General features: G+C 35.4%; 1 protein-coding gene across 4 annotated transcripts in view; it reads right to left on the bottom strand.

The window, feature by feature from the left end:
* ALMS1 (ALMS1 centrosome and basal body associated protein) overlaps positions 1 to 24,744 on the bottom strand; it is a 223,728-nt gene that overhangs the window by 32,738 nt on the left and 166,246 nt on the right. For all 4 annotated transcript variants that reach the window (XM_041754600.1, XM_041754601.1, XM_041754602.1 and 1 more), the window contains exon 17: positions 7,569 to 8,731. In XM_041754600.1, coding sequence (XP_041610534.1) covers positions 7,569 to 8,731 — 1,163 coding nt within the window. The remainder of the gene's footprint in view (positions 1 to 7,568; positions 8,732 to 24,744) is intronic.

Genomic DNA, 24,744 nt, shown 5'->3' with positions numbered 1-24,744 from the left:
CCCAATCCTGGTCTTTTTTTTTTTTTGTTTTGTTTTGTTTTTTTTCCCAATCCTGGTCTTTATCACAAAGTCCATTTTGTCTTTATTACAAACCCATCCTGGCAAATGTCAGTATGTGACAGCCTGCATTGAGAATGTTATTGGTGCCATACCATTTTTACCAGATATTATTAATGGAATGAAATCATTCGGCTCTGGCCCCCTCCATAGCACCCACCAGAGAAGGACAGGGTCCTCAATCAACCCAGGAGAAGATGTACCACCCAAACTGTCATCCCCTTGCTGTCCCACATTACCATCTCCATTTTGAAAAAGACTCACTTTGGATCCAAAGACATAGTGTTTGAAAGTAAAAGAATGGGAAAGATATCCCATGCAAATAATAGAAATGAGAAGAAAGCTTGAATGGCTCTACTAATATCAGACAAAAAGAGACTTTGTGTTAAAACTCATTACAAGAGATAAAGGGGATTATTTATTGATAAGAGGGTCAACCCATGAAGAAGATATAACAATTATGAACATATACCTATAATAGAACTTCAAAATATATGAAGCAAAAATGAACAGAACTTGAATGGAGAGATAGTTCCTCATTAATAGTTGCAGACTTCAACACATCACTTTCAATATGATAGAATAACTAGATAAAAGACCAGTATGGAAACAGAGGACTTGATAATGCTATAAACCAACTAGACCTAGTAGACATGCCAGAACACTCCAACAAAAAGCACAATCCTCTCAAGGGCATCTGAAAATTCTCCACGAGAATCACATGCTAGACTATAAAACAAGTCATAATAAATTTAAAAGGACCAAAATAAAACAAAGTTTATTCTTTGACCACAGTGGACTGAAACTAGAAATCAATAACAGAAAGAAACTTAGAAAATAAACAAAAATGTGGTAATTCAAACAGTCAAACTATTAATGGTCAAAAAAGAAATTGCAAGGGAAATTAGAAAAAGCTTTGAGATGAATGAAAAAGAAAACAAAACATACCAAAACATTGGAATGCAGTGAAGGCAGAATTTAGGGGAAAAAAATTTATATCCGCAAAAGCAGTGCTCAGAGGAAATTCATAGTTGTAAACACCTATATATTAAAAAAAAATACATATAATTTTTTCTTCCAAGTTTTTATTTAAATTCCAGTTAGTTAACATATAGTTTAATATTAGTTTCAGGTGTAGGATTTAGTGATTCATCACTTACATAGAATAATAATTTCAAATCAGTAATTGAACTTTAAACTGTAAAGAATTAGAAAAAAAAAAAAGCAAACTAAACCCAAAGCAAGTGGAAGTAAATCATAAAGATTACAGTGGAGATAAATAAAATATTAACTAAAAAAAAAGAGAAGGATAAATTCTTATAAACATACCAACTATACAAACTGACTTAAGAAGAAACAAAATCTGAGTAGACATACAACAAAGAATCAGCAATAAATGTTCCCCCAAAGAAAACCACATGACTAGTGGCTTCACTGATGAATTCTACCAAACATTTAAAGAAAGTTTCAATCATTAACACCAATTCTTCTCAAACTCATCCATAAAACAGAAGATGAGAGACAGTGTCCTAACTCATTCTATGAAGTATTACCCTGATAACAAAGGCAGACAAAGGTATCTCAAAAAAACTATAGAACTATATCCCTTAGAAATAGAGATGCAAAAGTCCTCTTCAAAATTCTAGCAAAATGAATCCAGCAGCATATGACAAGAATTATATATTAAGACAAAGGAATAGTTAAGGATTTATCCTAGGAATGCAAGGTTGGTTCAATGTGACTATTATATACACCATATTAACAGAATAAAAGGAAAAAAGAAAAGACTCAGGTGATCATCCCAGTAGATGCTGATGCATCTGGCGAAAACCACAATGTTTTTATGGTAAAATACTCATCAAAAAAGAAAAAAAGGAAACTTCTTTAACATGATAAAAGGCATATGAAAACCCAAAGCTAACATCATTCTCAAAGATGAAAGACTAAATGCTTTCCTTCTAAGATCATGAACAAGACAATGATGTCCACTTTTGCCACTTTTATTTGACACTGTTAGTCTGGAAATTCTAGCCAGATCAATTAGGCAAGCAAAATAAATAACAGGCACATAAGTTGAAAAGGAGGAATTAAGACTATCTCAAGTCATAGATGACATGATCTTATACGTAGAAAATCCTAAAGAATCCACAAGAGGGGCAGACGGGTGGCTCAATGGTTTAGCGCTGCCTTCAGCCCAGGACATGATCCTGGAGACCCAGGATGGAGTCCCATGTCGGGTTCCCTGCATGGAGCCTGCTTCTCCCTCTGCCTGTGTCTCTGCCTCTCTCTCTCTCTCTCTCTCTCTCTCTCTGTGTGTGTGTGTGTCTCTCTTGAATGAATAAATAAAATCTTAAAAAAGAAAAAGAATCCACAAGAAAACTGTTAACAAATGAATTCAGCAAAGTCAGAGTATAAAAACAACATGCAAAAATCAATTATGTATCTATACACTAGCAATAAATAATGCAAACATGAAATTAAGAAAACAATTATACTTAAAATTGCATCAAAAAGAAAAACTTACTAAAATTTATATGGAATTTCAAGGGACTCTGAATAGCCAAAATAGTCTTGAAAAAGAAAAAAAAAGTTGGAGGTCCTACACTTTCTGATTTCAAAATTTATTATAAAAATACAATAAACAAAAAACAGTGTGGTATGGCATAAAGAAAGACATAAGGACCAACAAAATAGAATAGAGAGTCCAGAAATAAACCCATCACACATATGGTCAAATGATTTTGGATAAGGATGCCAAGACCATTCAATGGGTGAAAGACTGTCTTTTTTTCAACAAATGGTGCTGGGACATCTACATATACACATGCAGAAGAATGAGTTGAAGTCTTACTTTGCGCCATGTACAAAAAATTACCTCAAAATGCATTAAAAATCTAAACAAAAGACCTAAAACCATAAAACTCTTAGAAGAAAACAGGAGATAACCTTAATGACATTGTATTTGGCAATGATTTTCTGGATATGACACCAAAAGCAAAAACTGACAAATTGGATTATCCTAAATTAAAAATGCCTGTGCATCCAAAAACAAATATCAATGGAGTGAAAAGGCAACCCACAGAATAGAAATAAAATTGCAAATGAGGTTTAAGAGGTTAATATCCAGAATACGTAAAGAAATCCTACAACTCAACAACAAACTTGATTAAAAAACAGGCAAAGGACCTGAAAAGATATTTGTCCAGAGATGATATACAAATACTAATAAATACATAAAGATGTTCAACATCACTAATCATTAGGGAACTGCAAATCAAAACACAATGACATACCACTTCACACCCATTAGATTGACTACTATAAAAAACGAAACAAGTGTTGGCAAAGATGTGGAGAAACCAGAACCCTTATGCACTGTTGGTGGGATTGTAAAATGGTGTCGCTGCTGGGAAAAATAGTATGGCAGCTCTTCAAATAATTAAAAACAGAATTATCATATGATACAGCCATTCTACTTCTGGCAATATACCCCCCACAACTGAAAACAGGCTCTTGAATAGATATTTGCACACCCATATCCACAGCAACATTATTCACAACAGTCAAAAGATGGGAGTAACCAAGTGCCTACAGACAGATGAATGGATAAGCAAAATGTGCTATACACATACAATGGAACATCATTCACTCTTAAAAAAATAAAATCCTGTTACATGCTACCATATGGATGAAGCTTGAGGATGTTTTGCTAAATGAAATCAGCCTATTACTAAAGAACAAACAATGTCCGATTCTGCTTATATGAGGTACCTAGAGTAGTCAAACTCATAGAGATAGAAAGTAGAATGGTAGCTGCCAGGGTTGAGCATAAGGCAGAATGAGGAGTTGTTTGGGTACAGAGCTTCACAAGATGAAAAGAGTTCTGGAGATGGAGAATGGTGATGTTTGCACAATGATGTGAATGTACCTAGTACCACTAAGCTGCACACTTAAAAATGGATAAGATGATAAATTTTATAATATGTATTTTACCAAAATTAAGACTAAAAAAAGAGAACAAGAAAATCAGATAAAAAATTTAACCAAGAGAGTGAGAGACTCATACATTGAAAACTACAAAAAAATTGCTGGAAGAAATTAAAAATATAAATAAATTGAAATAGATACCGAATTCACAGATGAGAAGACTTAATATTAAGATGGCAATAAACTCCAAACCAATCTAGATTAATGCAATTAATATCAAAATCCCCATGACCTTGAAATGGAAAGAAAAGCTGATCCTAAAATTCACATGAAAATACAAGGAGGCGGGCAGCAGGTGGCTCAGCGGTTTAGCGCCGCCTTCAGCCCAGGGCCTGATCCTGGAGACGCAGGATCAAGTCCCATGTCAGGCTCCATGCATGGAGCCTGCTTCTCCCTCTGCCTTTGTCTGTCTGTCTCTCTCTCTCTCTGTCTGTCTCTCATGAATAAATAAAATCTTAAAAAAAAAAAAAAAAGAAAAAAGAAAATACAAGGAGGCTGTATAGCCAAGCAGTCTTGAAAAAGAACGAAACTGGAAACTCACATTTCTCAATTTAAAAACTTACTACAAAGCTACAGTAATCAAAAGCAGTGCAGCAATGGAATAGAGATAAGTATATAGATCAAAGGAATACAATTGAGGGCCCAGAAATAAACCTTCAAATCTATCATCAGCTGATTTTTGACAAGAGTGCCAAGACCATACAATGGGGAAAGAATAGTCTCTTTAACTACTGGTGCTAGACAACTGGCTATCTATGGGGAAAAGAATGATATTTGATCCATACCTCATTATCATACACAAAAATTAGCCCCAAAAAATCAAATATGCAATTGAAAGAGCCAACAAGTATAAAATACTTAAAAGAAAATACAGAGATAAGTCTTCAAGACTTTGAATTTGGCAATGGTTTCTTAGGTATGACAACAAAAGCATAAGCAACAAAAGCAAAAATAAGACTTCATCAAAAGTAAACTGTTGTGCATCAAAGGACAGTAACAAGTGAGTGAAAAGATAACCCAGAGAGTGGGAGCAAATATTTGCAAATTATATATATAGAATATATAAAGAATTCTTGCAATACAAAAACAAAGAGATAAACAATTACCAGTGGGCAAAGACCTGAATAGACATTTCTCCAAAGAACATATACATATGGCCAACAAGTGCATGAAAAGATGCTTAATGTCATTAGTCATTAGGAAAGTGAAAGGCAAATCAAACCCACAATCAAAATGACAATTAGTATGAGATATCACTTCACAACTACTAGTATGGCAAAAAAATAAAAAATAAAAAATAAAAATCCCCACAAAACAAGGTAAATAAAAAGTGCTGGCAAATGTGGAGAAATCGGAACCTTCAGACATTGCTGATGGTAGCAGAAAATGGTATATCCTCTCTGGAAAAGAGTTTGGTAATTACCCAATAAACTAAACACAGAATTACGATATGACCTAGTATTTCCATTCCTGAGTATATAGCCCAAAAGAACTGTACATAGCTGTTTAAATAGAAACTTATATATAAATGTTCATTACTGCTTTATACAGTGGCCAAAAGATGGAAACCTAAATGTCCATGAACAGATGAATGGATAAAAAAAATGTAGTATATACACACAATGAAATATCATTCAGAAAAAAAGCAATAAAGTACTGATACAAGATAGGATGTGTATGAATCTCAAAAATATGCTCAAGTGATAGAAGTCTGACATATGGGGCATCTGGGTGGCTCAGTGGTTGAGTGTCTGCCCTTGGCTCAGGTCGTGATCCTGGGCTCCTTGGATTGAATCCCACATCAGGCTCCCCACAGGGAGCCTGCTTCTCCCTCTGCCTAGGTCTCTGCCTCTTCGTCTCTAACGAGTAAATAAATAGAATCTTAAAAAAAAAAAAGGTCATCTATTGTATGATCCCATTTATATGAAATACACAGAATAGGCAACAGAGGGTGCCTGCTGGAGTGATGAAAAAGTACACAAACCAGATAGTGGTGATGATATAAAACACTCTGAGTACACTCAGTGCCATGGAATCGTACATTTTAAAATGGTTAAAATTGTAAACTTTATGTAAAGTGTGTTTCACCACACACAATAAAACCTTCTACCAAGATCTTTTGTCCTTATCTCCTCTATAGAACAAAAAGCCTTCATCTGTTTCATCCTTAATTCTTCACCTACCTTAAAAAGAGTCATACCGTACTATTTCTACATGTAATCACTATCATTTAATACCTACCAAAACCTCAATTATGAGAAATATTTATGGCAAATTGCCTGAAGGTCTTGTGCCTCCTTTCCTCTACACAAGTGTTCTCTAAGTTTTTTTTATCATGCAGTTCTACTGATAAAGTATTTTTAAGCACAAATTATTAAAGTATTTATTTATAAGTTAAAAAATTATGACTATGCTACTTATAAAACATACACAGAAATGTAATTTTTAAAAAAAATATAAATTTTAAAAGGTTGAGAAAAATAAAAACAAGTCTAATATTTTTCTTTCAATATCTTTCTATACTCAATGATCCCATTTCTCAAGCATCCCTCTTTGGAGAGCACTCCTCTAGATACCCTCAATTTTATTCTTGGGTTAAAGTAATAGTCCGTACTTGCTGACCCCCTGAAATCTGCCTTTACCAAACTCCATAACCTAAGGTCCTATTAACCTTATGGGTGTTGTTACTGAATCTCTTTTAAGGATGCTGTTGATGTGTGTTACATACACTGTGGTACCTTCTTTATGAGGACAGATGAGAGAAATTTCTCTTAGGTCTTAGTATCAGAAATACCTATAATGCTTTTGAAAATTTAGTGTGTTTTTATATTACAGACTTGTGTAATTGATCACAAAATTTTAGCATCACCAACTGCTAGAAAACTGCAAAATTCATGACTCACTTCTAGCAACCGTATCCACAGGTATATTGATCTCCCCTCTGGCTTCACCTTGTCTTCTTATCACTCACAATCCTTCATTTATTTATTTTTAAAGATCATGTTGTAGCTCATCCCTCCCTGGATTTAGTTTAATTTTCTGTCATTCTAATTCTTCATTTACTCAAAAAAATCATTATTGTATTACTTATATATATATGTGTGTGTGTGTGTGTATCTGTGCATTTTTTTTAAACACCTAAAAGTTTCTTGAAAGACAGGGAGGAACGGAATAAACCATAAAGCCCCAAACAAAAAAAGCCAGGCACTATTGTTCAGAATGGAGGTCATCCTAAAATGGAAGCTCCCCTGTGCCAGGGGTATACTTTGCAGATTCTGAAGCATTTAGCGGCAAAGCCCTTCATTCAATTACCATTCAAAGGGTAATTCATAACTGAGTGTTGAAAAGAATGACAACTCACAATAGCACTGTACTACACTTTCTCACTCTTTTCCAGTTGGTAAGAAATGTGATAGCGAGGAAAGGGCAATTGGCTTTTTTTTTTTTCAACTGTGTGCAAAGCTTAACTAAAAAGTCCATGAAAAAGGCAGTCACATTGCCAGATGGAATTTGTAGCCATGTACCTGGATGTGTTTCCTTCTGGTGTGCTCAGAAGTCATTTGGGGATGATTCATATTCAATGCTTTCTTGTTCTTCTTGCTCCGCCTCTCAAGGTATCTCCTCTGATGGTCAGTGATGCTGCTGTATAACTTAATTTGCCTGGGTGACAGACAAACTCTCTCATGGCCAAAAGCTTGGATCAGTCGGGCAGTGTCAATGGTGGAGATGGAGCTGCTCCTCTCCTGCAAGGTCACCTCTCTATCTGTTTGGGTCAATATATCTGATTCCACAGGAGAAGTGGTGGTGGAAAGGAGGTTGGTGGGGGTATCTGTGAGCAGCTCACTTTCCTCTGAGGGTCTAGAATCTGAAGAAGTGTTGTTTCTGTAGTGAAAATCTGGCTGTTTTCTCAAGATATACTTATCAAACTTAATCTGTTCAATTTTAATCTGATTGGATTTTCCAGCTTGATGAGTAGAAAGCATCTTACTTTTTTTAAGCTCTCCTGCGTTTTTATGAAATTTCTCTAGGCTTTTATACCGCTTCTTTTTCTGAAGCTTGTTTTTCTGCTGTTGCTGTCTACCACTCCATTCCTTAACATCTCTTTCTCCTCTGCTATCGTCTTGTGTGCTTTCAGAGGTCCGGAGAGAATATGTGATGGGATTCTGAAGAAGTTTAGCCAAACGATCCAGTCGATCCACCAAGGAAAGTTCTTTCCTATCACCAAACTGGGGAGGCCTCTGTTGCCTCTGTCGCTCCTGATACCTGTTCCAGAGTTCATTCAAACTCACTGTGTGCTGAGCTGTTGGCTCTGGGGTGACCTTATGATCCCTTTTTTGATCATTAAGTTGTTTGTCACTCTTTGGATTATCTCTAGCCCGACTTTTAGCAGTATGCATCACATCGTTTTCCAAGTTTACATTGATACTGAGGCTCTCTATTCTGGTATAATCTGTCTTTGTCTTTTCCACATTTTGACGAGGGGAAGGAAGACTGGTGTGTTCTCTCTGTTTGTCTGGATGATGCTGAAAGAAATCCTTCAGAGAATGCCTCATGAAAACACTCCTCCCTAAGGATTCATGGCAAAAATCTTGATCACTTGGTAGGTGCACGGGATGATGAAAGTAAAACTTGGCTGACCTGAAGACAGAATGGGTAGTATTTTCAAATTCTGAATGACATCTGGACTCTGAAAAGGAGAAAAAAAAAAAGATTTTGAAAGACTTTCAAAATATTTGCATTCCCTTTAGAAATGGTATTCACACTTAATTCTCGAGATACAGATACCTAAGGAAAGGGCAGTTTTATGTAAGGTTTCAGAAAATACCCTGACTGCACAAAGGATTCTAGCTAGCCATGTGCCTATGGGCCAGATTGGCACAATAAAACTTCAAGGGACTAAGGGTAAAAAGACTTGGATTCTAGGTTAGGTTCTGCCAGAGGCTGGCTGTTTGACCTTAGGAAGGCACTTTAGTTCTCTGGATTATAACAGCAACTGCTATGTATTCACTGTCTGCTACATGTGGAGCGTTATAATAAATGCTATATCTCTTTTTTCCTTTTAATTCCGTCTTGTTGATAAAACTAAGAGATAGGTATTGTTAATCTTATTTTCATTTAAGAAACCTGAGACTTCATTTTCATCATTAGTAATTAAACAGGTAGGATTTAAATAAACCTCTAATATGTCTTAGAGGCTTTTAAAATTCCTTTCTCTGATCCATCTTCACATTTTTCCAATTTTTCTTATTGTGGTAAAATACATCTAACATAAAATTTACCATTTTCAGTTTTTGAAAGTCATTATTCTATATCAAGACAGGTATTTTTAGATGTAAGAACATCTTTCAATTATAAACCCTGACTGTACACACTAATATACACATCTGTGGAATAGAAACAAAGACATAAATGTGCAACAAAGTAACACTTTTGACTATGGGATCCTTTTTGCCCACACTACAGATTACTGGCAACCAGAATGTTCATTAAATACTGAGAACCCCTAAGACAATTTGCCTAGACTACAGTAAGATACATGGATCTGCTTTTATATCTAAAATATAAAAAGACTCTCAAACCTCCCAAAAAACCAAAATCCAGGACAATATGGCTTCACAGGTAAATTCTACCAAACATTTGAAGAATCAATACAAAATCTTCTCAAAGTCCTCCAAAAACTGGTTCAACATCCACAAATCAATGTGATACATCAAATTAACAAAATGAAGGATAAAAACCATAAATTATCTCAACAGATGCAGGAAAGGTATTTGAGAAAATTCAACAATCATTCATCACAAAAACTCTCAATAAAATATAAAGGAATGTACCTCAATATAATGCAGGTCATATATGACAAGACCATTGCTGACATCACACTCAATGGTAAAAACCTAAAGCTTTTCCTTCAAGATCAGGAACAAGACAAGGATGCCTATTCTTGCCACTTTTATTCAATATACTACTGGAAGTGCTGGCCAGAGTAATTAGGCAAGAAAAAAGGGGAAAAAGGCATCCATTCCTATCCTCTTCTGATCTTTTCTTCAAATAATAATCTTTAAAAATGTAAATTGACCTATCATTTTCTATTTAACAACTTTCTCTTACTCTTAGAACAAAACCAAAATTCCTTAGTAAGATATACATGTACCTCACTGTCCTCCTCGATAATTATATTCCAATCATGCTGGCCTTTCCCCTCATTTCATCAAGTAGCATGAGCATAGGCATAAGGATGGAAAAGCATTAGGCAAAAAATTGAGTGTAAACATTCAGTTTGGGTGACTATACAATTTACAAAGTAAAGGCAGTAGGTAAAATAAGGTAGGAAAGGTTACTTGGAACCAACTGAACAGGAAGCCTAGAAATGTATCCACCCATATATGGTTAACTGATCTTCAACAAGAGTGCTCAGAATACCCAGAGGGGAAAGAACAGGCTTTTGAACAAATGATGTTAGAAAACTAGATATCCACATGCAAAAGAATAAAATAGACTCTCACTTTACACAAAATCAACTCACAATGGATTATAGACTTAAATGTAAGGCCTGAAACTATAAAACTCCTAGAAGAAAATGAAGGGGAAAAAGCTGTATGACACTGATCTTGGGAATGATTTCATGGGGAAAAAGCTGTATGACACTGCTCTTGGGAATGACTTCATGGATATGATCCCAAAAACACAGGCAACAAAAACAAGTGGGACTACCTCAAATTAAAAAGCTTCTACACAGCAAAGGAAACAACAAAGTGAAAAGGCAATGTATGGAATGAGAGAAAATATGTGCATACTATATATATGATAAGAGGTTAATGCCCAGAATATATAAAGAATTCATATAACTTAAGAGTAAAATAATAACCCAACTGAAAAACCGGGCTAAGAACTTGAACAGACATAAAAATGGCCAATAGGTAGATCCAGGAAGAAAGAATGAATGGTAGGTGGATATTTGGGGACACATTACATGGGGCTTGGAACACTAGGCTAAGGACTTTAAATTTACTTACTACTGGAAATTAAGAGTCACCATACCATATTGAGCAGAGGAGTTACATGATTATGGCTGTATTTCTGGAAGGATACTACAGCAATTGGATAAAAGAAAATTTCAAAGGGTTAGCTACAATATATTAAATAATAAAGCAAAAGTATGGGGTGTTTGGGTGGTTCAGTTGGTTAAGTGATCAACTTTTTATTTCAGCTCAGGTAGTGATCTAAGGTTGTAAGGTCCAGCCCAGCAGTGGGCTTGTACTCAGCATGGACTCGGCTTGAGATTCTCCCTCTCCATTTGTCCCTCCCCCCAGCTCATGTTCATACTCTTACTCTCTCTCTCAAGTAATAAATAAATCTTTAAGAAAAAAGTAAAAGTAAAAGAATGAGGAAACAGATAACATGACTGTAAAATATATTTGTTTTCCAACATCAGTATTTTTAATCAACACAGTCCCATTGACTTGGGACGGAAGTAAAATATATAGTAAAGAGTGGAAAATAAGCAAGCTGAGTGCATGGAGTATAACGGGCTCAATGAACAATGAAAGTAGATAATCCTATCACATGGCAGTTATTTTTTTTCTTTTGGTCAAGCTCCACGCCACGCTTAAACTCATGTGATTCACAACCCTGCGATCAAGACCCGAGTTGAGATCAAGAGTCAGATGCTTAACTGACTGAAACACCCAGGCATCCCTCATGGCACTTCTTTAAGAGTAAAAGTAAAAAAAAAAACAAAAAAAAAGAGTAAAGGTCAAATCATTATCTACTTCTGATAATATGTTAGTTTAATACACAGGATTTACAAAATTCTCTCCAAATATACCAAAGTATATTAAAAATGATTTACTACCTTTTAAAAATTAAACATATTCATTGTAAAATATTGAAATAATGCAAAGAATTTAAGGTGAAAAAGGGCTCTCAGGCCTACTTTCCACTGGCCGGTTCTGTATATCCATTTAGATAAAATGCTGCCAAGTAATACACAATATTCCCACCATTTGCTTCAACGTGGATGGAACTGGAGGGTATTATGCTGAGTGAAATAAGTCAATCGGAGAAGGACAAACATTATATGTTCTCATTCATTTGGGGAATATAAATAATAGTGAAAGGGAATAGAAGGGAAGGGAGAAGAAATGGGTAGGAAATATCAGAAAGGGAGACAGAACATAAAGACTCCTAACTCTGGAAAATGAACTAGGGGTGGTGGAAGGGGAGGAGGGCAGGGGGTGGGGGAGAACGGGTGACAGGCAATGAGGGGGGCACTTGATGGGATGATCACTGGGTGTTATTCTGTATGTTGGCAAATTGAACACCAATAAAAAATAAATTTACTTTAAAAAGTAATACACAATATTTGTTCAATGAAAAAAATATTTTATGTATATGCAAGTATTTTATATTAACTGATTTGACATACCATAATTTAACTAGATGTTTAGGTTGTTTCCAATTGTTTATTCCCCTGAAAAATGCTGTAGTGAGTATCCTCGTGTATGTGTGTGTGATTTTGTATGTTTGATACAACTTTATGTGTAGAACTCCTGCAAGTGGAAATGCTGGGGAAAGGGAACATTTATTTCAGTTTTAGTAAGTGTTGAGAGTTTAGATAAAGTGGTCCTATATAATATTTCTGCTTCAGCATCCATTTTCTGTGGGCAATGGCCTGCAGGGGCTTTAAACTAATGCTAGTCCCTCCCTTGCATGCATGCCCTAGAGAACAAACCTGTAGGGTCATAAGTAAATTTAGTTCCTTCTATGATTTCCCAAAAGTTCTTGTGATAAACAGTTTCCCCCACCTTCCAGGTCCTTTCCCATGTGCATCCCTCCTTAGGGTAAAAACCCTGCCCAGCTTATTAAAATACCGTTATTTCTGATTTTGAATTGACCAGTCCAACCTTAGTCTGGGAACCCCAAACTACTCCACCTGTAGACTCCAATAAAGGCATCGCATACCCCAGGTCCTACCATTCTCACTGCCTGCATCTTGCCTTGACCTTCCTGTGTGGCCCCTCAAAGCATGCCATGTACCTCCTCTAGGACTCGTGAGTAATAAACTTCTCTATTTCAATTTCCATGTGCTCTTTTGTTGAGCCACTGGACATCCCAGAGCTCTACTTAACAAATGTTAATTTAATAAAGTCACAACAGTTAAATATTGCCAAACTGCCCTCCTCCTCAAAAAATTTGCCATAAATTTGCACTTCTAATAGTATTATGAAAATGTCTGTACATTTCCCCATACGCCAACAGAACTCTTTATCAGCATCAAATTTATTCATCTGTGCTATTCTAAAGGGCTTTAAAAACTCTGTCATTTAGTGTATTTCTTCAATTATTAAAAAGGCTAATAAGTATTATTTCATATCTTTAATGGCTATTTGTATTTATTTTACCATAAAATTCCTTCTCATGTTCTTTGATTATTTTTATTTAGACTGTCTTTGACTTAAAAAAATTCTTTGTATATTAAGAAAACTAGCCCCCTTTTCTCAATATCACACTTGATGTTAGCCAAAAGGCCAAGAAGTGATCCCTTTTCTCAATATCAGTCTAAGATTGTTTTCCTACTTTCCATTTATAAATTGATTTTGCATATGGTATTTTTCTACCATGCAGAAACTTAAATTTAAAAATGTAGACCAATTTATCAAATCTTTGCCTTTATGACTTTTAGATTTTGTCACCTCACCTTATTAAGTAATAATAATCCATACCTTCATCTAGAACTTTTATGATCTCATGCTCTCTTTTACACACTTAAATCTCTGAAATATATGAATTTTGGTAAGAGGAGTAAGGTAGGGCTACAACTTAAGTCTGTACTTCCACATCCCCAAATGCTAAGCATCTCTGAATTATTTGTTGAATTATCCATCTATTCCAAACTGATGTGAAATGGCATAGAGTAGATTCTCATTGTATTTATTTCCATTGATGGACCCAATCTCAGTCTCTTGCTCCAACAGCATCCTTTTAAACTATTATGATTGTATAGTTCATTTTAATATCTTGTATGGCTAAATCCTACACCATTTCCAACATCTTTTTCAGACTCATTCTGGTAAAGAAGAACTTTATTTTGTAAAAAATAAAAAAATAAATAAAAATAAATAAATTCCAATCCTACCAAAAAGCTGCAAAAACAGTATAATGAACTTGCATATATTTCTCTTAGATTCATCAATTGCTAATTCACAACCATAAATATACATTTATATATTATTAATATTTTATCTGAACCACCAGGGAATAAGTTGTAAACATCATGTCTTTTCACCCTGGGATACTATAATATGTATACCCGGGAAAGAGGTATTCTCTGGGATGTCTAGGTGGCTCAGTGGTTGGGCGTTTGCCTTCAGCTCAGAGTGTGATCCTGGGATGCCTGGATTGAGCCCTGCATCAGCCTCCTTGCATGGAGCCTACTTCTCTCTCTGCCTATGTCTCTGCCTCTCTCTCTCTCTGTGTCTCTCATGAATAAATAAAACTTAAAAAAAAGTAAGAAAGGTATTCTTATTCTATAACATGGTATAATTATCAAATTTAACACTAATATATTAATGTGAAGTTTATGTTCAAATTTCAGAAATTTGCTCCAAACTGTCCTTTATAGTCATTCTTCCCCTGGGCTAGAGTCCAATCTAGGATGACTACATTTAGCTGCCATGTCTTTTTTAGTATTCTTTAATCTAGAATAGTTCTTTAGCTTTTGTCCTTCATGACACCTACATTTTTGAAAAAGACAGGCCAGTTATTTGTAGAATGTCCTTCAATTTGAGTTTCTGTTGAGTTTTACTGTGATTAAAGTTATGCATTTTGAACAATTCTATAGGAGTAATAGATATAAATAAACTGTATAAATAAACTTTTCCCCCATACATTTCACTCACTAGATTTATCATTCACTGATGATTCCTGCTTAAATCTGTTATTACTATAAGGGTTATAGTATGGAGATTTTCTAACTATAAAGAGGAGCCTCCCCTTTTCTTACCTAATCAGTGAATCTTATCTGACTTAATATCAGTATAGATACATGAGGTTTTTTTTTAAGTAAACCTTTTGATTTAGAATAGTTTAGACTTAGAAAAACTGAAGATAGTACAAATATTTTCCTATATTTCATACCCAGTTTCTTCTATTATTAACACCTTACATCAATATAGTACATTTATTACATTTAAGGAACCAATAAAGATGCATTATTATTTTTAAAGATTTTATTTATTCATAGAGACAGAGAGAGAGAGAGAGAGAGAGGCAGAGACACAGGCAGAGGGAGAAGCAGGCACCATACAGAGAGCCCGATGTGGGACTCGATCCGAGGTCCCCAGGATCATGCCCTGGGCTGCAGGCGGTGCTAAACCGCTGCGCCACCAGGGCTGCCCAAGATGCATTATTATTAACCAAAGTCTACACTCTGATTTCCTTAGTTTATACCTAATATTCTTTTTCTGTTACAGAATCCCATCTAGGAATACTGCATTACATTTAGTTATCGTATCTCCTTAGGTTATTCTGGTCTGTGAGACTACCTCAGATTTTCCTTGTTTTTCATGGTCCTGACAGTTTTGAGAAGTACTGATCAGATATTTTGTAGAATGTTGTTTATTTGGGTTTTTGATGTTTTTTTCAAGACTAAACTCGTGTTATGGGTTTTAGGGAGGAAGACTTTAAGGTGCCATTTTCATTGCAAATTAAGGGTACACACTATCAGCATGACTTATCATGTTGACTTTGGTGTTGACTTTGACTACGTGGCTGAGGTCATGTTTGTCAGGGTTCTTCACTATAAACTTACTCTCTTTTCCCTTCCTATGCTAAACTTTTTGGAATGAAGTTTCTATGAGCAATCCATTCTTAAAGAGAAAGGAATTATGCTCTGCCCCTTAAGGGTGAGAGTGTCTACACTCTCCAAACATACTCATACATCTGGAATTCTGCACAGAAGAACTATTTGCTCCCATTTATTTATTCATTCAATCATCTATTTATATCAATATGGACTCATGGATATTCAAACTTTGGTTATAATTCAGTACCACTATATTTCTCAAATTGCTGCAACTTTGGTCACTGGGAGCTGTTTATTTATTTCTTGTGTCCCATTGACATACTTCCATCACTATAAGGAGTTCTCCTCACTTTCCATACTATAAGATGCTACAGGCTCATCTTTTATATTTCCTGCTCCAATCATAGAGTTAGTTGTTTTTCCAAGGAGTCCTGAACATACGTCTTTGTGGGTCTCATTTCTGCATTTCATTTTTATTTTATTCTTTCTGCTTTTTTACTCATGGTCCCTACGAGTTTTGTATTTGGGGGAATATTTTGAGGTGTTAGTTGAAATTTCACTAGAGAGATGTGCATCTGCTTCAGCCTGGCGTATGAGTTGGCACTACAAAGCTAGGGCCATTTTAAATAAAATTCTAGGCTGAAGTATTTTCAGATACACATGTAGTTCAATGCACCAATAAACTGTACCAATGCAAAATTCACAACTATAAACCTGTATGAGAGTTGATATGCAGTTACAAATTTCAGGATTTTGCCACTGTCTTCTTTCCCTGAACTCATTACCAAGATGGAGACAGATAAGTTTCCTTGCTTTACTCTTTTGCACAGATGTGTTTATTTCTTAATTATTCTTTTACTTAGATTGCAGCCTACTGGAAACTCAGGCAGGACTTTTTCATTATGGGTGTGCCCTAAGTTCTTATTTTGCTCCCAACTTCATGTAGACATTAGCCCCCCCACCCCGCCCCCAGATCTACAGAATTCAGCTGAAACCCTTAGGGTGACAGTCTGCTTTAATGCTTAATTATCTCTAGGGTGGGTTCCTGCTTTCATTCTATCTTTGGGATCTGAATATGCTTAACTGTCATGTCAACTCTGTTAAGTGTTAGAAGATAGTTTTGATATTTTTATCTAGCATTCTAATTATTTTCAAAGGAGTTTTTCAAGATAGCTAATCCACCATCTTGCCAGGAATAGATATATAGAAAACAAAAAGTAAAATGGCAGATGTAAATCCAACTATTTCAATAATAACAAATGTGAATGGATTAAACAATTCAATAAAAAGGCAGAAATTGTTACAGGTTTTAAACAAAAACATGATCCAACTATAAGCTATCACAAGAGACATATTTTAGATATAAAGATACAAACAGAAAATGTAAGGATGGAAAACATATCATACAAATAGCAACCATGAAAAAGCTGAAATGGCTATACTAATATCAGAATATCAGAAAAACATTTTTAAAATATTTTAAAAGATATTTTAAAATAAAAGTTTTATTAGAGATAAAGAGGGATATTTCATAATGAAATAGATCATCCATGAGGAAATGTAAGGATTATAAACATATCTACCTGATAACTGGGCACTGAAATACAGGAAGTAAAAACTGACAGAAAGGAGAAAGACAATTCAACAAAAAAAGTTGGAGACCACAATGCTCCATTTTTCATACTCCATTTTCAATAATGGACAAAACAACTAGACAGAAGAGTAACAAGGAATAGAAGACTGGAACAACCCTATAAACCAATTAGATCTAATACTCACCCATAGAACATTCTATCTAACAACAGCAAAATGCACATTCCTCTAAAATGCCTATGGAATATTGCCAGGACAGACCACTTGCTAGGCCATAAAACAAACCTCAATAAATTTAAAAGGATAGGAATAATACAAAGTATGTTCTCCAATGGTAAGAGAATGGAATTTGAAATCAACAGGAGAATAAGATTTGGGAACAAAACTTTCCAAAATAACATCTGGGTTAAAGAAGAAGAAAATATAGGAAAAATCAGAAAATCCTTTAAATAAATGATAATGGACTAAAGAGATTACAGCTAAATCTTTTTCTTTTTTTTTTTTTTTTTTTTAAATTTTTTTTAATTTTTATTTATTTATGATAGTCACAGAGAGATAGAGAGAGGCAGAGACACAGGCAGAGGGAGAAGCAGGCTCCATGCACCGGGAGCCCGACGTGGGATTCGATCCCGGGTCTCCAGGATCGCGCCCTGGGCCAAAGGCAGGCGCCAAACCGCTGCGCCACCCAGGGATCCCTTTCTTTTTTTTTTTAAGATTTATTAATTTGTTTACTGAGAGGACACATGCGTGCACGGGGGTGAGTGTGGGTGGGGGTAGAGAACAGACTACCTATTTAGTGAGGAGTCCAATCTGCAGGGCTCAATCCCATGACCCCTAGATCATTGATCTGAGAAGAAACCAAGAGTCAGACACTTAATTGACTGAGCCACCCAGGCACCCCAGATACAGCTAAATCTTTTCTTTCTTTTTTTTTTTTTTTAATATTTATTTGTTCATGAGAGACACACACAGAGAGAAGCAGGCTCTAATGCAGGGAGCCTGATGTGGGACTCAAACCCAGGACTCCAGGATCACGCCCTTGGGCGGAAGGCAGGCGCTCAACCACTGAGCCACCCAGGTGTCCCAGATACAGCTAAATCTTAAGAGGATGGTTGTAAAATGCCTATAACAAGAAAGCAGAAAGATCTCAAGTAAAAAAAACTCTAAGCTTCTACCTTAAGCATTAGAAAAAAAGCAAACTAACACTAAAGCAAATGGAAGGAAATAATGAAAATCAGAGTGGAAACTAATGAAATAGAGAATAAAAAAGGAAAAAAAATGAAACCAAATTGAAATTACTGTAGTAATTTTCTTGCCTACAAAGGAAAGTCCAGGCCCAGACAGTTTCACCCTTGAATTCTACCAAACATTTAAAGAATTAAAACTAATTTTTCACGAGTTTTTCCAAAACATAAAGGGAACATTTCCCAATTAATTTTATGAGGCCAGTGTTACCATTATAATAAAACCCAACAAAGACATCACAAGAAAACTATAGACTGATATCTCTCATGAATTTGAACACAAAAAGCCTCAACAAAACACCAGCAAACTAAAATCTAGCAACATATAAAAAATATTATACACTTGTCACGTGAGATTTATCCCACAAATACAAGGTCGGTTCAATATCCAGAAATCAATCAAAAGAATAAAACACAAAACTCACTTTATCTCAAAAGACACAGAAAAAACATTTAACAAAATCCAACCCTCTCCGCCCTGATCTCTTTCTTGATAAAAATACTCAACAAACGAAGAATAGAGGGGAACGTTCTCAATTTGATAAAGGGCATCTATGAAAAACCCACAGCTAAAACCATACTCATGTTTAAAGACAGAATGTCTGTTCCCTATACAGGAACATACTAGAATGTCCACTCTTGCCACTGCTATTCAACATGGTACTGGAGGTGCTAGCCAAGGTAATCTAAAAAAAAAAGAAAGGCATGCAGACTGCAGAGGAAGAAGTAAAACTACATTTGCAGGTGACAAGATCTTGTATCTAGAAAGCCCTAAAGAATACATAAAACATTTATTTATTAAGATTTTATTTATTTATTCATGAGAGACACAGAGAGAGAGAGAGAGAAAGAGAGAGAGAGAGGGAGGGAGAGAGACAGACACAGGCAGAGGTTCTCCCATGCAGGGAGCTTGACATGGGACTTGATCTTGGGTCTTCAGGATCACGCCCTGGGCTGAAGGTGGCGCTAAACCGCTGAGCTACCTAGGCTTCCCCTACATAAAACATTTATATGAGAACTATTAAAATGAGTTTACCATGGTTGCAGGATAAGAGGTAAATATTTATAAGTCAATTATATTGTTATACACCTGCAGTTAACAAAAAAACAAATTAAGAAAACCATTCCATTCACAACAGCATCAAACAAAATTACTTAGGAAGAAACTTAACAAAAGGAGTACAAAAAACTTCTATTCTGAAAACTATGAAACATTATGGAAAGAAATTAAGGATCTATATAAATGGAAAACATCCATGTTTATGGACTGGAAGACTTAACATTGTTTAAAAGGCAACAATTCTCAAAATGATCACAGATTCAACACAATCCCTACCAGAATCCTAGTTGATACCTCTGTAGAAACTGCCAAGCCGCTTCCAAAATTCTTACGGAATTTTAAAGGAACAAAATAGCCAACATAATTCTGAAAAATAAGACAAAGTTGGAAGACTCATACTTCCTAATTTCAAATCTTACTACAAAGCTTTTTATCAAGACTGTGTGGCACTGACATAGGGATAGACATATAGATCAATGGAACAGAATTGAGAGCCCAGAAATAAATCATTCATCTTTGGTCAACTGATTTTTGTAAGGGTGCCAAGCCCATTTAATGAAGAAAGAATTCTTTTTAATAAATGGTGCTGAAACAACTGGATAACCACATGGGAAAGAATTAAATTAGACCCTTACCCTGCACCATACACAAAAATTAACTCAAAATGGATCAAAGACCTAAAAGTACAACTAAAACTATAAAGCTTTTAGAAGAAAACACAGGGATAAATCTTCATGACCCTGGATTCGGCAAAAGATGTTAGGCATGACACCAAGAACATGAGCAACAAAAGAAAAAAAAAGAGATAGACTTCATTAAAATTAAAAACTTTTCCACTTTAAAGGATATCATTAAGAAAGTGAAAAGACAACCCACACGTTTGAAAATCAACTTTGACAGAAAAATGTATCTTTTTATACAAATAACACTTAGAACTCAATAAAAAGAGAAATAACACAAATTAAAATCTGAATAGGTTCTGAATAGATATTTCTCAAAGAAAGATGTATAACTGACCAATAAGCAAAAGATGTTCAACATCATTAGTCATGAAGGAAATACAAATCAATAGCAAAATGATATACCAGTTGGTACCCACTAGAACAGGTACAATCAAAAAGTCAGGAGGCCCCTGGGTGGCACAGTTGGGTAAGCATTCAACTCTTGGTTTCAGCTCAGGTCTCGATCTCAGGGACATGGGATGAGGTCTTGAGTCTGGCTCCACACTCAGCATGAGATTCTCTCTCCCTATCCCTCTGGCCCCCCTCCCCATGTGCTCAGGTGCTCTCTCTCTCTCAAATAAATTTTTTTTTTTCTTAAAAGTAAAAAGAAATTTTTAAAAAGTCAGATAATAAGAAATGTTATCAAGGTTGTTGAGAAACTAGAATTCTCATACACTGCTAGTGGGAAATGTAAAATAATGCAGCACCTTGGCAAACAGTCTGAGAGTTCTTTAAATGATGAAATTTAAAGTTATCACATAACCCAGCAATTCAACTCCTAGGTATATACAAATGAAAACATATGTCCACATAAAAACTTGTATATGAATATTTATATAGAAGCATTATTCATAATAGCCAAAAGGTAAAAACCACCCAAATGTCCATTAATGGGCAAATGGATAGACAAAATGTAGCATATACATACAATGGAATATTATTCAGCCATTAAAATGAATAAAGTATTGATACACGTTAAAACTTATATGAACCCTAAAACATCATGCTGAGTTAATAGAAGCCAGTCACAAAAGTCCACATTTTATGATTCCATGTAATTAATTATTTAAGGTCCAGAAAGAGAAATGTATAGAGACAAAGTAGGTCAGTGGGGATTAATGAGGGGGTAGAAAGGTGATAGCTAAGGTTACAGGGTGTGTACTTGAGGTGATGAAAACATTCTAAAATCAAAAGCGTTGATGGTTGTCTATACCTATGAATAGGGTAAAAACCATTGAATTGTACACTTGAAATAAGTGAATTGTATAGTATGTGCACTATATATCAGTAAAGCTCTTTAAGAATGTTCCATAGGCATTTCAGAAGTTTTATTTAAAGATTTTTTTGGGATGCCTGAGTGGCTCAAAGGTTGAGCATCTGCCTTTCGTTCAGGGCGTGACCCTGGGATCCAGGATCGAATCCCACATCGGGCTCCCTGCTTGGACCCTGCTTCTTCCTCTGCCTATGTCTCTTCCTCTCTCTGTCTCTTGTGAATAAATAAAATCTTAAAAATATTTTTTAAAGCATACATTTATACATACATACATTTATACATATCTATTAGATGAACCCCATAATTTGCATTATTCCCAGATATTATAAACTATGCTTTTTATAAAAAATTTCATTTCTATGATCTCTCATGACATAGCATGTGTATTCAACCTCTCTCTTACTCTGTATTGTCCATTTCTCCTTGAAAATTCTCTAGAGTTTTGTTAGTTTATGGTCTGATCCGAATTCCTCTACCCCCAAGCAAAGTTCCCTCTCCCTTCTTAAGGACCTTTTCATTTTATACATATTTTTATGCTATTTCATGGTTAAAGATATATGTAGTGTAGCCTCATTATGGATTGCAAATCAGTTTAAAAATATTCCTCCTTGATTCCAACACTTTGGGTGTTGTCTATATTAATATCATGTTTCCAAATTTCTTTTTGAGATGTCTATAGTTTTCCTTTATTTTCAACCATTCTGTCATTTTGTTTTTATTTTTTTATTTTTATTTATTTATTTTTAATTTTTTAATTTATTTATGATAGTCACACAGAGAGAGAGAGAGAGAGGCAGAGACACAGGCAGAGGGAGAAGCAGGCTCCATGCGCTGGGAGCCTGACGTGGGATTAGATCCTGGGTCTCCAGGATCGCGCCCTGGGCCAAAGGCAGGCGCCAAACCGCTGCGCCACCCAGGGATCCCTGTCATTTTGTTTTTAATGTGTTTGCTATATAGCATGGAACCAAGTCTGTTTTTTAACCTAATCTGAGATTATTTTAATAGATGAATTTATCCCATAAATATATATATATTTTGTTTTGTTTTCTTCTAATAGGCTCCATCCCCAGAGCAGAATCCAATGTGGCGCTTAAACTCAGAACTGTGAGATCAAGAATTCAGCTGAGATCAAAGGCTGGAGATTTAACCAACCGACTGAGCCACCCAGGCACTCCAATGTTTATGTAGTCTTACATGCTCTCCATTCTCTATTTTATGGTATTTTTTCTTCTTTTACAAATTTATTTTTTTCTTTTCTCCTTCCTTTACTCTCTTGTTACTCCATTTTTCTAAATATTTTAGATGTTTTATAGTTTTAGAAATAACTTTTATAATCTTATATACTGTAACTTACCATGTATTTCTTGATTTATTTTTAAAGATGAAAATAGTTCACTTATACATCTTTCAGCCTGCCTTTCTTCTGCCTGTCTACTTGCTGATTTTTCTTTTTGTCTTTTTGCCTTGCTTTTTCTGTGTGGATGCCTGTACAATGTACCCTTTTTCTTTGACGTTCACTACTATTACCAACATATATCTTGGTGTTGATTATTACCATATAAATTTTCTCTAGGACTAGGCATATCCTTTTATTATTTTTAAAATTTTTATTTTTTAAAAGATTTTATTTTTTATTCATGAGAGACACAGAGAGAGCGTCAAAACACAGGCAGAGGGAGAAGCAGACTCCCCGTGGGGAGCCCGATGTGGGACTTGATCCCAGGACTCTGGGATCATGTCCTGAGCCAAAGGCAGATGCTCAACTGCTGAGACACTCTGGCATCCCTAAGTTTGTCCTTTTAAATTGTAGGTTCAGTTTTCTTTGTATATCTTATTCTTTTTGTTATCTTCTTTGGAGACACTAACAGATATCATTGTGCTAGATTTCCAGTCATTCGTCAAATTATTATTATTTTTTAAAGATTTTATTTATATATTCATTCATGAAAGACACAGAGAGAAAGAAAGAGGCAGAGACACAGGCAGAGGGAGAAGCAGGCTCCATGTAGGGAGCCTGATGTGGGACTTGATCCCGGGTCTCCAGGATCTCACCCTGGGCCAAAGGTAGGCACTAAACCAGAGTCACCCAGGGATCCCCAAATTATTTTTTCTAATAGCCTCCATCTCCTTTTTCTTTTCTTTTCTTTTTTTTTTTTAAGATTTTATTTATTTATTCATGAGAGACACAGAGAGAAAGAGAGAGGCAGAGACACAGGCAGAGGAAGAAGCAGGCTCCATGCAGGGAGCCCGACTTGGGAACTCCATCCCGGGTCTCCAGGATCAGGTCCTGGACCAAAGGTGGCGCTAAACCGCTGAGACACCTGGGCTGCCCCTCCTTTTTCTTTTTACAATTCTTTTCCTTCAATTTGTTCTCTGATCCCTTAAATCTTCTTACCTCTTATTATCTAAACTTTTTTAAAAAAGATTATTTATTATTTATTCATGACAGACACAGGGGGAGAGAGAGAGAGAGAGAGGCAGAGACACAGGCAGAGGGAGAAGCAGGCTCCATGCAGGGAGCCTGACCTGGGATTCGATCCCGGGTCTCCAGGATCACACCCCGGCTGAAGACGGTGCTAAACCGCTGGGCCACCAGGGCTGCCCTATTATCTAAACTTTAAGACATTTCACATTTTCTATAATTATTTATAGTGTATAATATGTAGGAAAAAATTTCGTGTCTTCTAGAATATGCTTTTACAGATTATAGTTCTACTTTTCTTTTCCAAGTTATGTCTCCTACACTACCCACTGCAGAGTTGTAATTCTGTTTTTCCATCTTATACATTTCTTTTATTGTGGTAAAAAATATATATAAAACATTTACCATCTTAATCATTTTTAAGTATATAGTTCGTAGTGTTAAGTATATTCACATTGTTGTGCAACAGATCTCTAGAACATCTTCATATTGCAATATTAACACTCCATGTCAACTAAACACCAATTCTTCCTGCCTCCTCTCTACCAACCATGGGCAAATAATTTTCTACATTTCTATAATT

The sequence above is a fragment of the Vulpes lagopus genome, chromosome 5 (genome assembly GCF_018345385.1).
Source record: "Vulpes lagopus strain Blue_001 chromosome 5, ASM1834538v1, whole genome shotgun sequence".
Classification (NCBI taxonomy): domain Eukaryota; kingdom Metazoa; phylum Chordata; class Mammalia; order Carnivora; family Canidae; genus Vulpes; species Vulpes lagopus.
Note: the sequence above shows the minus strand (reverse complement) of the source record. Positions and strands in the feature narration are given on the sequence as shown.